The sequence below is a fragment of the Solanum dulcamara genome, chromosome 5 (genome assembly GCF_947179165.1).
Source record: "Solanum dulcamara chromosome 5, daSolDulc1.2, whole genome shotgun sequence".
NCBI classification, from domain to species: domain Eukaryota; kingdom Viridiplantae; phylum Streptophyta; class Magnoliopsida; order Solanales; family Solanaceae; genus Solanum; species Solanum dulcamara.
In genome coordinates this window covers 1048780-1068469 of record NC_077241.1, presented here as the reverse complement: position 1 = coordinate 1068469, position 19690 = coordinate 1048780, and the positions used below count along the sequence as shown (strand labels likewise).

General features: G+C 36.3%; 2 protein-coding genes and 1 non-coding gene across 3 annotated transcripts; 2 read left to right on the top strand and 1 right to left on the bottom strand.

Moving 5' to 3' along the window:
- The first annotated feature begins 3634 nt into the window (after positions 1-3634).
- On the top strand, positions 3635-7862 carry LOC129888667 (ubiquitin-conjugating enzyme E2 10). Its single transcript, XM_055963619.1, has 5 exons — positions 3635-3744; positions 3892-3978; positions 5457-5584; positions 6977-7081; positions 7495-7862. Exons 2-5 carry the CDS (start codon positions 3909-3911, stop codon positions 7636-7638), a joined length of 447 nt encoding a protein of 148 aa, XP_055819594.1. The 5' UTR covers positions 3635-3744; positions 3892-3908; the 3' UTR covers positions 7639-7862.
- A 6406-nt stretch (positions 7863-14268) lies between these two features.
- Positions 14269-14368, bottom strand: LOC129890882 (U6 spliceosomal RNA). Its single transcript, XR_008767072.1, has one exon. It is a non-coding gene; the product is annotated as a U6 spliceosomal RNA (small nuclear RNA).
- Positions 14369-15608: 1240 nt separating this feature from the next.
- LOC129888296 (uncharacterized) lies at positions 15609-19050 on the top strand. The gene is made up of 2 exons (XM_055963301.1): positions 15609-18429; positions 18791-19050. Exons 1-2 carry the CDS (start codon positions 15609-15611, stop codon positions 19048-19050), a joined length of 3081 nt encoding a protein of 1026 aa, XP_055819276.1.
- Positions 19051-19690: the final 640 nt, after the last annotated feature.

Genomic DNA, 19690 nt, shown 5'->3' with positions numbered 1-19690 from the left:
ATGTGCAATTTGTCAAGAAAAATTTGACATTTACCAATAACAACAACAATCTAGTAAAATCTCACAACGTGGGGTCTAAAGAGGATAAAGTGTACATAGACTTTACTCCTATCAAGGTAAGACGACTGTTTCCGAGAGACCCTCGACTCAATAGAAGCATAAAAAGAAGTCAGATAAGGATAAGAAATTAATAAGTTCAAAGCGATATGGTAAAACAAATAACGGGAGCGTTACAAATAAAATAGAGTAATCAAAGTACAGAAAGTAATAGATAATAGTAGACATCAGAGAACAAGAAATTATAGTGCGTTAAAGCGCCTACTAATAAGATAGATTAACGTGACTATGTACTAGCCTTCTACCCTAATGTTGGTCCTCCACACCCTTCTATCTAAGGTCATATCCTCAGTAAGCTGCAGCTGCGCCATGTCCTGTCTAATCACATCTCCCCAATATTTCTTCGACCTACCCCTACTTCTTCTGAAATCATCTATGGTCAACCTCTCACACCTCCGCACTAGTGCATCTAGGTCTCTCCTCTTCACATGCCCAAACCATCTCAGTCACATTTCTCGCATCTTTCTTCCACCGAGGTCATTCCTATCTTGTCTGAATAGCCTCGTTCCTAATTCTGTCTCTCCTAGTATACCCACACATCTATTTCAACATTCTCATCTCGGCAACTTTCATATTTTGAATGTGAGAGACCTTAACTGGCCAACACTCCGCCCCATATAACATAGCTGGTCTAACCACCACTTTGTAGAAATTGTCCTTAAGTTGTGGTGGCAGTTTCTTGTCACTAGCACACCGAAAGCGAGCCTACATTTCATCCACCCTGCTCCAATACGGTGTGTGACATCCTCGTCAATCTCCCCGCTGCCTTGCATGATAGACCCAAGGTTTTTGAAATTACTTTTTTTGGATGGCTTGGTCACCAATCCTAACTTCCGCGCCAACCTACTGAGGTGTCTCACTGAACTTGCACTCTAAGTACTCTGTCTTGGTCCTACTCAGCTTAAATCCTTTATACTCTAAGGTATGTCTCCAATCCTCCAGCTTAGCGTTAACTCCATTACGAGTATCATCGATCAGGACTATGTCATCCGCGAAAAGCATACATCATGGCACCTTACCTTGAATTTATCGCGTCAATCCATCCATCACCAAGGCAAATAAAAATGGAGTTAATGTAACCCCATCACAACTGAAAAGTGCTCTGAGTCCCTTCTACTATCCCTACCCTGGTTTTGGCACCCTCATACATGTCCTTGATCACCCTAATATACGCCATCAGTACAGCTTTAGCCTCCAGACATCTCCACAGTATCTCTCGTGGAACTTTATCATAAGCCTTTTCTAGGTCAATGAATACTATATGCAAGTCTCTCTTCCTCTCCATATACTGCTCCACCAGTCTCCTCATAAGATGGATGGCTTCTGTAGTTGAGCGTACCGGTATAAATCCGAAATGGTTCTATGAAATAGACACTCCTCTCCTCACCCTCATCTCTACCACTATTTTCCACAATTTCATAGTATGGCTTAGAAGCTTGATACCTCTATAGTTATCGCAGCTCTGGATATCCCCCTTGTTTTTGTATAGAGGGATCATTACGCTCGACCTCTATTCTTTGGGCATCTTTGCCGTCTTAAGGATGACATTAAATAACCTGGTCAGCCACTCCAAACCTACGAGCTCGCGCTTTTCTAAAATTTCTCAGAAATCTCGTCAGGTCCAGTCGCTCTTCCATATTGCATCCTACGAATAGCACCCTTAATCTCCTCGAACGTAATACTCCTGCAACCCCCAAAATCATGGCGCCTCCTTGTATGTTCCAAATCTCCCAACACAAACTCTCTGTCCCCTTCTCCATTCAAGAGTTTATAAATGTATGACTGTCATCTCTGTCTAATGAGGGTCTCCTCTACCAATACTTTTCCATGTTCATCCTTAATGCACTTCACTTGGTCCATATCGCGTGCCCTTCTTTCCCGCGCCCTGGCTAGCCTGAACAATTTTCTATCCCTGCCTTTTTCTTCTAGTTCAGCATAAAGACGTTCAAAAACTGCCGTTTTTGCCGTCGAAACCGCCGACTTCTCCTCCTTCCTTGCTATCTTATAAAGTTCCCTATTCGTCCACTTCTCCACCTCATCCGTACTTTCTATCAACTTCGCATACGCCATCTTCTTTGCTTCCACTTTCCCTTGCACTTCTCCATTCCACCACCAGTCCCCTCGATGCCGATTATGACTACATGTCGAGACTCTCAACACTTCCCTTTCTACAGCCCTAATACAACTAGTCGTCCTATCCCACATACTATTCGCATCCCCACTACTATCCTAGGCCCCCATATCCTTCAATTTCTCTTCTATCTTTAGGGCACTAGCCGTAGTCAAACTCCCCGATCTGATCCTAGGTCGGTCATCCCTGACCCTCTTCTTTCGCGTCATCTTGATTCCTAAATCCATCACCAAGAGCTTATGTCGGGTTTTAAAGTTGTCGATTGGAATGAACTTACAGTCTTTGCACAGTCTTTTATCATCCTTCCTAGAGAGTAGAAAATATATTTGGGTTTTAACCACCGAACTACGAAAGGTTACCAAATGGTCCTCCTTCTTTGGAAAACTCAAATTGGCTAGCACCAGCCCAAAAGCTCTTGCGAAATCCAAAAGTGAGACTCCACCTCCATTTCTGTCCCCGAAGTCAAAGCCTCTATGCACATCATCATACCCTCCCGAAATAGACCCAATGTGCCCATTGAAATCCCTTCCCACGAAAAGCTTCTCAATAGGCGGTATGCCTCCAACTAATTCGTCCAAATCCTCCCAAAAGCACCTCTTAACCTCCTCGCCTAAGCCCGTTTGCGGCACATAAGCACTAATAATGTTCAACGTGATTCCTTCAATGACCACCTTAATCGACATCATCCTATCAATGACTCTCCTAACCTCTACCACCTGATCCTTTAAATCACTATGTACTAAATGTCTACCCCATTTCTATACTTTGATCTACCAGAGAACCAAAACTTATACCCGTCTACTTTCTTAGCTTTAGAACCTACCCATCTAGTCTCTTGGACACATGCTATATTAATCTTCCTCTTCTTTATAATCTTAACTAGCTCTATGGATTTTTTTGTTAACGACTTAACGTCCTAGTGTTCCAAGAACCTACTCTCAGTTTAGACGCTCCTTTAACCCACTCACCCCTCCTTACCCTCGTCCTCATCCTTTTGACATTTACCTTCAAAAGGAAATACATATGTATTTTGAACATATCTTTTGACATTTACCATCAAAAGGAAATACATATATATTTTTATCATATGTTCATTTCAAATTTCATATTATTTGTGCTAAATGCATATAATTTGAATTGTGTAGCTAGTATGAGGTGTCAATTCGATAGAATTCAATTATTTTGATTAAAACCTTATATATTTACAAGAATATACAAATATGTACATATATAATAAACTTCCGAATTCATAAACCTTGAACCCAAAAATTTTGTACTCACAAAAAAGCATGAATACAAGTTCAAAAGGGATCAAAATGCAACATTTACATAATAATAGGGTTGTAAATGAACATAAAAAAAGTTACCAAACGAGTTCACTGTACCTAAAATTTTCTTGCTTTTTGTGCCTATAAATACCGTCTTTCTTCTTTCACCTAAAAACTCTACCATTTCCAGAAAAAAAATAATCAAAACTGAGTAGGAGGATTTCTGAGGTATGAAACAATTCTCTTTTCATCTTTCAATTCCGATTTTTTTTGTATATATGTATATATATTTGTGTATATGTGTTGCTATACATGTAAAAATCTTTGTTATCTACTTAAGCTGATTTAGGGTTTTGTTGTTGTTGTTGTGATTAGGGATTTTGTGTACGGAAATGGCATCCAAGAGGATTTTGAAAGAGCTCAAGGATCTCCAGAAAGATCCTCCTACCTCTTGCAGTGCTGGTACCATCTATAAATCTTTTTGTTCCTTTTTTTTTGAGTTATGTAGTTTTTATGTTTGGATGGTTATTTTTTGGTTTGGGGTTATCGAAAAGATTGTTTCTTGAGCTGAGGGTATATCAGAAATAAAATCCCTACCTTGTTCACAAGGCAGGGGTAAGGTTTGCATATGCTCTATCCTCTTCGGACCCCACCCCACTTGTTGGGTTACACTTCGTATGTTGTTGTTGTAATGATTAGTTTTTTGGTTTGGGTTATCAAAAAAAATGTTTTTTGAACTGAGGGTATAACGGAAACAACTCTACCTTTCAAGGTAGGGGTAAGGTATCTACCTTTAGGCAGGGTAAGGTCTGCATACAGTCTATTCTCACGACCCATTCCACTTGTGGGATTAGACTGGGTATATTATTGTTGTTATGATTTTTTGATGATTATTCTTTCCTTTTTTTTCCAAAATTGGCTGATGTTTTGTCGAGTAAGGTTGTGTGAGAATACTGTTAATGAAAAAAAACTGTCTTTTGTACCCAAAAAAAAGCTTTCTGAAGAAGCACTTAGTTATAATTGATGTATTAACTAAGTCTGGTTTGGTGAGAAAAAGTTTATCATGCATTTATGCTTGCTGTAAACAAGTGAGTGGATGAGATAACCAAGGGGAAAAAGAAGAAAAGAATGAAACCAGAACTAAAAGGTTTTCATATTGTTTTTTAAATTGGCTTGAAATGTTGAATTTTCATCTGTCAATATGACTTCCCAAAGTCTGAGATGATGTGCCTTGTGTATGAGGATAAGCAGAGATGGAGGCATGATTTCAAATTTATGGTTTGTAGATTTTAGAATGATGATGTCAAATGCTCATACCGGGGTTGTAAATTTAATGTGTACACTGTTTGAGCAGAAGGTCCTGGGTTCGTCCTAAACCCGCATCTAGGCTTCTGCCTCATAGAAGAAAGAATTCTCTAGTCTTCTGAAGGTTGGGGAGGAATTAGGTTGTGGCATTGAGATGAGACTTTTATGTTTCCCGTTCATCTGTTTTACATTTGGAAGTGTTACATCATGTTACTTGTGGAGGTCATGACATTCTTGGTTCAATGATGTTTTTTTTGGAGGTTGTGTCCTTGCGTTCTTTACTGTAATATAACTTTGCTCCCCTCGCACCTAATGAAGCTAAATGCAGGAGGAACAATAATAAGAGAAGGCCAGATGATTGCTTTTCCGGTGTTTAGTATCAAATGATACATTGTAAGGTTACAAATTGCACATGATGCATAATTTTGAAAGACCTGCATGTAGCTAAGGTGGCTTGTGCATACGATGTCTGTGTTTATTCTTGTAACGTGTTTACAATCTGCATCTAGAAAGCTATTTGAGTCTTTCTGCTTTTTTCTTTTGCTGTTTGTATTAGGGAAGTAGTTTTGTGAATCCTTTTAAAGATATCCGTGGGGGGTGTTGTTCTCTGATTATTGTGATGTTGCTTGTATCAGGCCCAGTTGCTGAAGATATGTTTCACTGGCAAGCGACACTGATGGGTCCATCGGACAGTCCTTATGCTGGCGGAGTGTTTCTTGTGACCATTCATTTTCCACCAGATTATCCATTTAAGCCTCCAAAGGTATCCCATCTACATTATGTGAGGTTACATACATTTCTCGATGACTCACCTGATAAGTCGTTTGCTTGCTTATCAATGCACAACTCCTAAATCTTGCTGGGATCTTTTCTCAGTATCAACCATGCTATTGTTTTCAGACTTGCAATAAAATATGTCAATTGGTTGTAAGGTCTTTGTTCACAACAATATTTTAAACCAAGTACAGATGTTAGAGATCATATGCTAGGGAGAGAGCTGATTTCTTCCACTATATCAATACAGAACAAATGTGTGAATGGGCCTTCTAATAAAGCTCAAATTTATTGGTATTAGTCATGCCTTAAATTTAAGTTAATTGGTTGATTGTAAAATCTGTATAGACTGGTCAATTAAACTTTTATCAAGAAAGCTCGACTTTTTTCTGAATATCTGCATTTTGCTAACACGGTGGTGATGGTATAGCTGCCTGTGAGTTGTCTTGTGTCCTTATTGAGAACCTGTACTCCAGGACTTGCGGAAGTTTTGAGACACAGATTCGATATAATTTACTCAAAAGCTGCTGAAGTATGCACTACTTCCTGTATTAGTGACAAGAAAGAGTTTGGTTGCTGGCTTGATTATTTAGTCGAGTGGCTTTCCAATTGTCTTTACCCTTGCTTTGCTTGTGTGGAATCTGCTGAAGTCATGAACTGTTTGTGAGAACGATTACATCATGTTTTTCAATTTAAGAAGAATGACTTGGATTTGGCCCAAAGAGATTGGTGAGTTCTTGATGCTTAGGTGTAACAATTGGGAGATCCTAGGTTTAAATCCTTGTAAACCATTCTGTATGAGCCAATCTGCTCCAACCTTGGTAGGCAGGTTTACTTGGCATTGTGTTTGTGTGCTAGTTGCAGGCTGCTCGATTGATTAGTGGAAGTGTGTGCACAGGTTGGTCTTGACACCATCATCATCACAAAAGACTAAGAAGGATGACTTGGATTTCCCTTTTGGTTGAGTTCATGTTGGTAACTAGCTATATTGTGAGATCTTGGAATTCTCTATACTTCAGAGTGTTGGTGCATGAATCGTATAGACAATTGCTTTCAGTTCCTCAGGTTTGAGAACATGCATCTTGTTAATCTCATCTAAAACATTCCCCTCATGAGTACTATGTTGAACCCTTAACTAGAGGGGAGACAGAAAGTCTATTTTTCTTGCTGGTATCCTAGTGAATAGTTTTGTTTTATTCCATACAGAATCCAACAATGGATTGACTTTCTTCATGTATTTTCTTAGAATTGACTTGGCGTGCTCTTAGATTCATTTGCTAAAGTACATAAGTATTGGCTGTCTCCAGTGTGTATAGCATTTTCTTTTCTTTACTCTTTTCCCTGTGAAAATTTCACTCATCATTCGTGGAACAATATGCAGGTAGCTTTTAGGACAAAGGTTTTTCACCCAAACATCAACAGCAATGGCAGCATTTGCCTCGACATTCTGAAGGAACAATGGAGCCCGGCACTTACGATTTCCAAGGTTATTTCTGATATAGTTCAGACACATATGTTGATCTTTTTATTTTGCTTTTATACATTTCAAAGTTTCAAGGGCTATTACTCTCTGCCCAATTGGATAAAATGAACTAAGAACGTGAATGTACTCTTTATCAGTATTGCTATTTATCTAGTTCTCCCCCCATTCGTTTAATATTTAAGGAATGCAGTAATATTTTCCTTCCGTTGAGAGTGTAATTTAAGAAACTGAATACCAGTAGTTCTCTGTTCCCAGTTTAAGTTGTTCTCGAGAAAACTAAAAGAGGGAAACATGTGGATGGATCAAATCATACCTTGTTCATTTCAAGTGCATTAACCATAAATTGATCTATCACAGTGCAGATTATGGTGGGTGGGTGTATGGTGGTGGCTTATTTTGTTATCTATTACTTGCAGGTGTTGCTGTCGATCTGTTCTCTGCTAACAGACCCTAATCCTGATGATCCTTTGGTGCCCGAGATTGCTCATATGTACAAGACTGATAAAAGCAAGTACGAAGCAACTGCTCGAAGCTGGACCCAAAAGTATGCAATGGGTTAGTTACTACTTAGACCCGTGTCCGGAGGGGGCTCCTTTCCCTCTGAGTTTGTGGTCATTGTCTATGATATATTAAGAAGTGTTTGTTTCTTCATGTATAATCGACTCGAGGAAAGGTTGAATTGTGCCTTGGCTGTGAAACATTGAATTTGCTGTGTTTGTAAACCTTTAATGGCTTTTAAATCCTATGGATGGGTTCAAATTATTAGACATTTGACCCTTGGCAACTAATTTCTTAATGGATGCGATTTTTGCTAAGGTGATACTTACTTTGAGACGGAAGGAGTACTTTTCCGGTTAAATATCCAGACAGGAATCTAAGCTAAGTCCAAATTCTAATCCTAGGATGATTCGATGCTCACTAGGTTGTCATCTAATACATCCTTTTCTCTTCGTTTTTTAATACTGTGATGTTTGAATCAACTTATGTGCACTAGACTAATTTTTAATTAGCATATCATGGATTACCATGTCATGTCATTCATATAAAGGGCACTAATAAAGGTTAAAGGGAATATTAAAAGTAAAAAAGTTATAAATATTAAAAAAATAATAATTTAACGGAACAAATTGAAATGAACAAAGTAATATTTTATAGTTTATGTTCTAACTTTAGCTAATTTCTTTTTCAGCCAAATGATCTTGCAATTACGCTAAGAATATATATCTTGCTAATTTTTGAATGTTCCAATCTGTCTACTCATCTAAAGTATGCCATTTCTTGTGCTATCTTCACGTACACTTAAACGTGGTATGTGTTCCTGCTTGTACTTGCGTGCCTCTCGATTAATTTCATAAAATATTGAATGTTGTAAAAGTAGTCAAAAGTGGATGTTCATGGGACACTCTTTCACTATAGCGAATAGTATTTTCACTGTAGACTCACGTGTTTCGCATTGTAGCTCGCCTTTTTTCTTCAAAATTTGCCTATAAAAAGGCACTGAATTTATGAAATGAAGCACTCAATCAATTCTCTCAGCTCTCTCTCTTTCTCTTACGATTTCTTTTTCTGTCTTTCCTTGTTATTAATTTGCTAAGTTAAAGTTTATTTTATAACACGTTATTAGCATAAGCCTTCATCACTTCGAACTATTTTAAAAAGGTAACAAAAGGGTAAGAATTTTATTTTCTTAAAATGTCGAATATCTTTAAACTTGAATTTGTTGTTCTTGATATATCTGAAAAAAGCTACTCATCATGGACACTAGATGTCGAAATACACCTAGAATCGATGGTTTGACAGACACCATCAAAGATGACAATATGGTATCTAGTCAAGACCGTGCAAAAGTCATGATATTTCTCCCTCACCATCTTGACGAGGGGTTAAAATTGCAGTACCTCACATTGAAAGACCCCTTAAACTGTGGAAGAATGTAAAAGAAAGACATGACCACCTGAAGTTGGTCATCTTTCCACAGGCACGTCATGATTGACTCAATTTGAGATTAATGGATTTTAAAAATATAACTGAATATAATTCTGTCTTGTTTAAAATTATAGCACAGTTAAATTTATGCATAGAAGAAATCACTAAGCAAGACAAACTTGAAAAAACATATTCCACATTTTCACCCGCGAATATGTTCATGCAGCAGCAATATCGCGAAAAGGATTTTAAAAAATATTCTGAATTACTTTCTCACCTTTTTATTATTGAACGCCATAATGAATTGTTAATGAAAAATCATAATAGTGGATCAGTTGGTTCTTTACCACTCCCTGAATGGAATCAAACAAACTATAACCAATGAGAAAAGGTCATGGCCCTAGTCGTGGTCATGGTCGAAAAAAAAATTATAATCATGATGCTCGGCTGGCACCGAGAAATGATCAGCAATATAAAAATAAGAGTGAAAAGCAAGAAGCTATACTAACGAAGAATTAAGAAAGTATATGTCATAGATGTGGATGTATGGGGCACTGGTCACGGACCTGCCGGTCATCAAAACGTCTGATTCAGCTATATCAGACATTCTTGAAGAGAGCAAAAAATAATCCAGAGACAAACTTTATCTTTGAAGATAATATTGAGTCTATACATCTGGATGTAGCTGATTTCTTCAATTTTTCAGAAGGAAATATGAATATTGATAAGCCTGATAATATTTAAATAAATTTCTTTCATGTATTTGTACTAAATAATATGTTAATATCTTTCTAATTCATGTAAATAAATAAAATTTGTATAATGAGTCATATTTTAATTATAACGTTTACCTTATTTCTTTTTGAAGAAAAATATGCATATGCCTCAAATTTTGTTTGGATCAATAATCAATCACAAAAATATTTGTGTAATTGATAGTGGAACGACTCATGCCATTTTTAAAGACGAGAAATATTTTTCCTACTTGCTTAGAAGAAAAGCAAATGTTACTACAATTTCTGATAATTCAAAAATTATTGAAGGCTCCGAAAAAGCTATTATATTTCTGCCTAAGGGGACAACGATTGTTATAGAAGATGCACTATTCTCTTCTAAATCCCAAGAAACTTTTTAAGTCTTGAAAATATCCGTAGAAATGAATATCATGTTGAGAAACTAAATGAAATGAATACTGAATATCTTGGTATAACCAAGAGTGTCTCAGGCCAGAAATATATTTTGAAAAAATTACCAACTTTGTTGTCTGGCCTATATTATGCAGAAATTAGTGCAATTGAAGCACATTTGATCGTAAATCAGAAGTTTGTTGATCTAAATACATTTGTGCTATGGCATGATTGAATATGTCATCCTGAATCAATAATGATGAGACAAATTCTTGAAAATTCAACTAGACATCCGTTAAAGAACCTGAAGATTCTTACGAATGATGAATTTTCATGTGCTGCTTGTTATAAAGGCAAATTAATTGCTAAACCATCAACCCTGAAGGTTAGCATCGAATCTCCTGGCTTTTTAGACGTATACATGAGGATGCATGTATACCTATTCATCCACCTAGTGGATTATTTAGATATTTTATGGTCCTAATAGATACATCATTAAGATAGTTTCATGTGTGCATGTTATAATCTTGTAAAAGTAGTCAAAAGTGAATGTCTATGGGACCCACTTTCACTGCATATGAATAATATTTTCACTGTAGACTCACGTGCTTTGCACTGTAGCTCGCTGTTTTTTTCTTCAAAATTTGCCTATAAAAAAGCACTAAATTTATGAAATGAAAGCACTCACTCAATTCTCTCAACTCTCTCTCTTTCTCTTACGATTTTTTTTTGTCTTTCCTTCTTATTAATTTGCCAAGTTAAGTTTATTTTATAACATTGGATAATTTTATCCATACAACTTAATAGGATAGTGAGAAGAATAATAAAAAGCTTAACCATGAGTTATATAAATATTGTTGAAACCTCAAAAAAGATTTGCTTGGCAAAGTTAAATTGTTCCTAAATATAAGCGTCCTAGGTATAATAACAATACATTTTCAAGAAAAACCTTGTAAAAATTTCCATAAACCTAGGCACTCACAACACCAATGATGTTCAATAAATCCATTATTTTTAGAAGCTAATTAAAAAGGAACATCAGCAGCATGAACAAGGTATGTCACTGCCAAGGCCAACAACAATAATACACAAGCAATCCCCTGGTCAATTGTTGTACCTGCATAACAATTACAACACAGCAATTAAAATACTTTCGTAAGCAGAGCCGGATTCAGAATTTGAAACTTATGAGATTTTATAACGGCCTCAAATTAATATACACTGTAATACTTATAAGGAGTCGGAGGCAAAAACTACTAACTCACGTGAAACCATAAGTAGTACTGTAAGAAGATATTTGTATTTTGCATCAGTTATATTGTACGAACCGGTGTAAATCTATGTTGCTCAATCTCTTCAAAAATATCACTGGATATGTGTCGGGTACTCCAAAAATAATGCACTATTTAGGATGCAATACAGGTGCGGAAACATTCTTAGAGAGTCCAAACAACATAGGTGTAAGTTGACACCTTTTAATGCACACTAATAGGGTGAACAAATACCAACATATATGTTGGACACAAACCAAAACTTGGATAGAAATAGATAAATAATGCTATCTATTTCAATGAGGAAAAAATTGCAAAAGAATTCATGGGATTTGATATTTCCTTACCATCCAAAGAAGATAATTACTCATTAGATAGAACTTAGAATCTCAACAATAGATATGAATTGTTATCTTACTTCTAGATCCCATCCAAACTTTCAAATTTAAGTTAGATATAGAAAATAATGAAAATGGTTTGTAAAATATCGCATAGGTACAACATAATCCTCTCCTAATGGGCAGCTAAAGATGGGCGAGGATAAATTACTTAGCTAACAAAGTTGATGCTGAAGTAGAAATAAGGCTAATATATTCACATCACAAAGCTATTGCATACCGAGATCTATCCATGACCATAATCAAAATCACACCAAGGAACGGACAGATTCTAAATGCAAACAAACAGAAAACTAGAAACTCAGTTGAGCAAGTGACCATTTGAGTAATAAACTCCGGCATCCAAGCATTGGATTCACCTTCACCTATCGTCTTCACAGTTCACACACACAGAGCTTCCAACAACTAACTAAACGTTAATCACAAACAAGTTAGAGTCATTTATATGGATCCTTACTGTTCGTATTGCTCCATTCATACCCATTCTAATTCAATATTACAAATAAGAGCAATTTCCCTAGCGTTAAGATTAAAAGATTCCTAACAAACATTGGACCTAGCAGTAGAGCCACATGCAAACAAGGGGATTCAATATCAAAAAGTCATGAAGATGAACTTTTTATACATAGATAGAATTTCTAATCCACCTTAACATAAGAGAAATACACGTTTAAATCCCAAGTACAGCCTTTTCTTGAGATCGTTTTTGAATCCCCACTCCGCCACCGATTGAATCTAATGTAAACGTACTAACAACAACAACAAACTCAGTGTGATCCCATAAGTGGGGTCTAAGGAGGGTGATTATAGGCCGACCGAACTACCTTTGTGGGGCAAGAGGTTGACATTGTTTTCTATAGACCTTCGGCTCAAGAAAAGTGTTTTTCAAAACAAGTTCACGAAATATAAGAGCAGAAAGCTATGATGAAAACATCAACTATAAACATACTAATTACTAACAAAGGGGCAGCCCGGTGCACTTACCCTGCATTACATTTCTACAAGAGATTATTTCCACGTCTCGAACACCTAACCAACAACTTTACTAGCTACACCAAGACTCCCTTTCTAACATGACTAAACTTTAATCCAACCTATTGATATCATCTATATATAAATTATTTTTCTAAAAAAAATAAACATAACTTTTCTTTGGGTATTGGTAGATTATTTTTGGGTCCAAATTATTCAAACAAACAAATCAAAGCAATCCATGTCATGAATCAAACAAAAGGCTACCATCCGGCATAAAAGCTATCTTAAATTCGAAACATACACATTACAACCCATTAATTGCTTTTGAATCATAAATCCTCACCTTAATAAAGAATAAAAATAAATAAAATGAAAATGAAAAAAAAAATTAAAGCTTACCGTCGCTGGCCGGAGAAGGTGCCGGAGCTAAACCCTCTTGTGCCTGAACGGCCGGAAAAACGATCGCGAAAACCAGAGCAAATGCTACAACGAAACCAAACAGCAACTTTCCAGATCTCACCGCCATTTTTGTTGCTATCTCTCTCTCTCTCTTTCAATCAATTTCTCTCTTCTTATTCTCTCTGCGAACAGCCTCCGACGAAGATCTCGAAAGAGTGCCGGACGCAGAGAGATTATAGAGAGAAAACTGAGAAAAGCTTCCTTTTAAATCTCACAACAACAACAGTTTCCTTCTTGATTATTACATTCAGATCGATTTTGGCTTTGATTCGGTTCGGCTTAGCTTTTTTGGGCTTTAGAATTATAATGGTCGGGTTGGACAAATGAAAAACGAACCACACCAATTTCACTTAGTTTAAATTTTAATTACGTGTATCATATTAATTTAAAAAATTATTTTTTATATTACTTTTTTTTGTTGAATATATGTATTTCAAATACACACGAATTAAATTAGGTATAATTTATTTTAGAGGTATTGTATTCAATGATTCATATGTATCTGAGATATACTGACTTTCTCACTGGCCTCTCTTTATCTCTTGTTCACATGTATCTGTATTTCAAAATATATCTGGTATCGAAAATATATATTGACTCGCTCGCTTGCCTCTCTCGTTCTTTCACTCACTCCTCTACCTATGTATCTATATTTAACAATATATCTGGTATCAAAGATGTATGTATCTAGTATAAAAAAAATGCACTACTTAATTTGTTTCTCCTAAACTTTTCTTTTTAGTACGTTTTAAAAAGAATTTCTCCCTTCTTTTGGGACAATTTTTAATTCTAATTTTCCGCATGACATGTTTAAGATCACAAAATGACGTTTTGATATATTTGACATATCTTTAATTTAAAATTACAAAATTTAAAAGTTTTTTATTTTCTTAAACTTTGTATCAAATTAAAACATGACAAATAAACTTAAACGGATGAAGTATTTCTTAAAAAACGTGTAAAAAATATATTGAAAATACAAAGAAAACATGTATTGTTTCCTTTTCTTGATTGAATGGTTCTGTCAGTCTGTAAAAGTTATTGGAATCATTTCTTGATTTGTGTGTCATTCTTGCTCAGGAGTCATACTAATCTTCTATGTATCGTTTCAATTTTATCGAATGTCAAAGAGACATTTAGAAGTTATTTAAATTCATATTTATTTTATTATAAAATGTAGAATAATTTGAAAAATATTTTATCCAATATTTTCGGTATAATATTCAAATCAACCCCCAAAAATAACGGAAGTTTTAATGGCCATGACAATATGGAATTCAAAAAGAATCAAGCCATTCCAAAATTAATTTTCAGGTTGGTCAAAAAAATTGAGAAAAGAAATGCAAAATACCAAATAATTACAACCTTTTTTTTTGTCAATTTTATTACCAACCTCATACTTTCAACTTTGATCATTAGAATTTCCAAAAATTTTGATCAAGTTTCTCATTTGTTTTGCCTAAAAAACTTTTTTTGTTTTGTTTCAACTAACCCCTTTATCATTAATTATACACAAATGATGGGGTTAGTTTTTTTCTAGCATTTTTTTTCTGGAGGTTATTATCATCTATTATCTAGAAGGTGGTGATTTGATCTGATCAAGAACGGGTTCTTGCTGAATTTTTATTGGTTTTATTCTAAAAAAATCTAATAGAAATTCAGTATTTCTCTTGTTAAAAAAGGTGCAAACCCCATTTTAATTTGTAAGTGGCTTATTTTTTGGCAAATATTGTTAGGGATATGTTCATTTCATGATAATCTATAGATTGATATCATGGATCCTCATTTGATGCAAATTCTTGCTTTTTCTATCTAGTTTTAATTTAATGTTCAATATATTGATATTCATATTTGATAAAATAGAGAAAGAGTATAAATTATGGGGGAGAAACTTAATTTTTTTTTTCTTTTTCTTGAATGTTCTATGCTTTCATGCATTGTAATGGTAGAATTCCTTGTTTTTTTTTAAAGTTTTCAAAAAAACAGTGGTATCCAAGCCAACTTGCGTGCATCTCAACTATTTCATCAGGTACCTTCTACTTTTTACCAGTATAGACATCGAGCGACTTTGCCCAACAAAGTTGTAGGCAAATGGAAATAAAGCAATTTTGGTCAAATCCCGTATGAATTTGATGGACGGAGTTACCTTGTTCTAGTGCCGGTAGGAGGTAGCATGTACCATGTGAATTAGTCGACGACCACAAAACCTAACCGGCCTGAACACCATGGTTATTAAAACAATTTTTTTTATAGCACTTTTGGGATTTGAATCTTTGCCTCCCATAATTTAGAGTTGGGCTTAATCTAATTTTTGTGGCCTTTTTTCTATTGTAGGTCTTTCTTGTATTGAAGTTTTTGCAACTCATAAAAGGTGATGGATCAATTCAGGCAAATTGGTGAAGTAGTTGGGAGTTTGAAGGCTCTAATGGTGTTGAAAAATGATATCCAAATCAATCAAAGGCAATGTTGTTTTCTATTTGATATGTTTGCTCATTCTTTTGATACCATTTCTGAAGAAATCAAACATAATTTAAGGTTAAATGAGAGGAATATAAAGTGGAATGCTCTTGAGCTGCCAATGAAAGAGCTTCATAGGATCTTTAAAGAAGGCGAATCGTATGTAAAATATTGTTTGGATGTTAAAGATTTATGGGGGAAAGCCATAAGTCTCCATATGAACAGAGATTGTGTTGAGTTTCATATTCATAACTTGCTGTGTTGCTTCCCTGTTGTTATTGAAGCTATTGAGACTGCTGCAGAAATCTCGGGGTTCGATGAGGAGGAAATGCAGAAGAGGAGAACCGCGTTAATGAGGAAATACAATAGGGAATTGATTGATCCGAGGTTTTTTCAGTGGATGTCTGGGAAGCAGTATTTGGTAACTCGCGAAATATGTAGCCGATTGGAGAGTTGTTGGAAAGAGGATAGATGGTTGCTTATCGATACGATAAAGCAAAAGAAAACAGAAACTTTGTTGAAGTATGAACAAAGGCTTGGAGACTTATTGTTAAGGAAATTAGATGGTGTTGAACCAATTAACAAGATATTGTTGCCTAGTTCAATCTTAGTCGGATCAAACGATTATCATGTGAAGAGACGTTTAGGGTCGTGGGGCGGACATGTTAAGGAGATACAATGGTTAGGGGAGAGTTTTGCTCTGAGGAACTTTTTCGGAGAGGTTGAACCGTTACATGATGAGATTTCTTTGGTGTTTTCTTTATCCCATCCCAACATTCTGCAATATCACTGTGGTTTCTATGATGAAGAGAGGAAAGAAGGGTACCTTGTTATGGAGCTGATGAACGATACTCTTGCAACGTACATAAAAGACCATTCAGGTCAGAGGAAGAGACCGCCTTTTTCAACGTCTGCTGCAGTTGATATTATGCTTCAGATTGCAAAAGGAATGGAGTATCTGCACTCAAGAAAGATTTATCACGGAGAATTGAACCCGTCTCATGTACTTCTTAGAGCAAGGAATTCCTCAGCAGAGAGTTATTTTCACGTAAAACTCAAAGGGTTCGGTTTAACTTCTATCAAAAGTACTTACAAGAAAGCCAGCGACAATGCAGCTGATTCCATCATATGGTATGCCCCGGAAGTTCTAGCTGAACAAGAAAAACCAGGAAGCAAGTGTGCCTACAAGTACACAGAGAAAGCTGATGTCTATAGCTTCGGAATGATTTGTTTCCAAATTTTAACGGGGAAAGTTCCGTTTGATGAAGGACATTTGAAAGGGGAGAAAGTCGTGCGGAATATCAGAGCAGGGGAGAGGCCTCTCTTCCCATATCCTTCACCTAAATACCTTGTGAACTTAACAAGAAGATGTTGGCACACAAATCCAAATCTTCGTCCCCGTTTCTCGTCTCTATGCAGGATTTTACGTTACATCAAGAAGGTCCTTGTCATAAATCCGGAACATGGCCAACCTGAAACTGCCCCTCCACTTGTAGACTACTGTGATATTGAGGCTAGCTACTCGAAGAAGTTTGCTGAAGAGGAGAGCACGAGTTTGACCCCGGTGTCACAGATTCCTTTTCAAATGTTTGCTTACCGACTAATTGAGAAAGAGAAGATTTTTGGAAAGAACTGGGATCCATCAAATGATGTTTTTTCGGTCCATAGGAGAACATCAATGCTGAGTGATGACGGGCAATTGTCTGCGATGGATGATCTCTTTCTTGCACCGAGTGATGGAAGGTCAGTTTGCTCCGAGATAATTGACAGGAAAGATTCAAGATTGTTTGATCAGAGGTCAGCTATCTCCGAGATACCACATAGAAGGCTTTTCTTATTCGATCAAACATCAGTTGGTTCTGAGAGTCCGGACAGGAGATTCTCGTCTGTGGCAGCAGCAGATGAAACGTTTTTCTTTGCTGATAGTCCGGACAGGAAAGGAGCAGTATCATCACCAATAGTTAATAGGTCACCACGCATTGACACACTAGAGAAAAAGATCATCTCATCGATGAGCAAGAACCAAAGACTCAAATTTTTGGCCAACCAAGAGAAGGCAATGTCTCCAAAAGCAGGTGATGAAAAACCTTCATCAGACGTAGCAGCTGCGCAAAATTTAGCATCTCCTCGGACTTTAGAGAAGATGAAATCAGCTGAACAAAATTTAGTAACTACTCCGACTTCAGAGGAGATGAAACCAGCTGAGCAAAATTTGGTATCTCCACGGACTACAGAGATGAAGAAATCAGCTGAGCCAAATTTAGTATCTCCACGGACTACAGAGACGAAGAAATCAGCTGAGCAAAATTTAGTATCTCCTCCGACTTCAGAGAAGAAAATTTTATCTTATGATCAGAAATTGACTAGTTCTGAGACTCAAGAAAAGAAACACGAATCAGATGATCAGAAACTAATCAGTTCCGAGGCTCATGTGAAGAAACATTCATCTGATGATGAGAAATTACAGCGTTCAAAGACTTTAGACCAGAAAAAGTCATTAGCTGCCAATGCCAAACCACTTCATGGCGAGGACATGCAAAGGAAAAGTTTGAGGACTAGGAGAATAAACCAAAAGTTATTCAACATTGTAGAGAAGAAAGTTCCTGAAGCTAATCAGAATTCAATGTCATACGAGAATCACGAAAAAATTGCATCCAAGCCCATCAATCAAAAGACAGCAGTCAAGAAAGATTCATTGTGCAACAAAGTGCAGGGCACAAAGACTAGCACTATACCAGGTTAGCTCTTCTACTAACCACTCCCACCCCCAAACATACACAAAAAGAGGAAGAAATAAGAAAAGACTCTCCCCGTTTCAATTTGTTTGTTTGGTTTTGACTTAGTACAGAGTTTAAGAAAGTAAATAAGACTTTTGAGTTTTGTGTTCTTAAACTAAAGATATGTGGAATGGATCAAAAAGGGACGAGACATTCTTTTTGAAATAGACTAAAAAGGAATGTTAGACAAACAAATTGAAACGGAGGGAGTAGGTCTTATTTTGTCTCTTGATTCTCAGTCAGTCTGATGTTTTTATCTCAGTTGAATAGTTAGTGTTTGAGGAAATCCAAACATGAGTATAATATTAAATTGTTTGTGCAGAGAAACCGATCGACGACTCACCAAGATCTTCACCAGCTAGAGCTAATAGAATACATTCATCGCCAATGTCTTCTCCAACACGAACCCCAAAGACATATTCAAGATCACCAGCAATCACCTCAAAGGGATACGGATATCAATCCCCAAGTTCATCACCATTAAATCCATGTTCGCGATGCTCCAGAGTAAACCGAGAGTGTCAAACTTCAGGTATGAGCCCACATATACAGAGGAAAGCTCATACCTCTCATTCAGAATAGCTTAGCTCTTCATCTGTCTTCCAATGCATGCTTATACATTCAAACCTCTCTATAACAACATCATTTTTGTCCCGATATTTTTTTGGTTGCTATCGCGAAATGCTATTATAGGGTACATATAATATAAATAACACAAGCAGAAAACCGGTTTCACAAAAAATATGATTGTTTATAGAGGATGATTGTTATCAAGAGGTCCTGTATAACAATATTTGCATTGATGAAGATCAACGGACCTGTTGGAAGAGCACCCGATGAGACATGTCGTCCCAGGTTAGAGCTAGAAAAGCTGCCCGTCTTTTCATGGGGACCTTTGTAACAAGAGAAATATGAATTACTATATATACAGTTCTTCCACAATCTGAGATTAGCTAAACAAATTTCACATTTTGTATTATATATGTTTGTCAAGCTCTCTTCCCATTATTTTTTAGGCATTATACATAAACAAACACTCAAACTTAGCCTCAACTGGCAAGTACGCACTCCAACTTTGAGAAAGTACACATCTAGACACCTCAACTTGGTCTCAACTAACAAATAAACACTCCAACTTGTCTCTACTGTGTCTCATGGACAGTTAACACTGCCGTGGGACATAAACTTTGGAGGTGTCTAGATGATCATTTTGCAAGTTGGA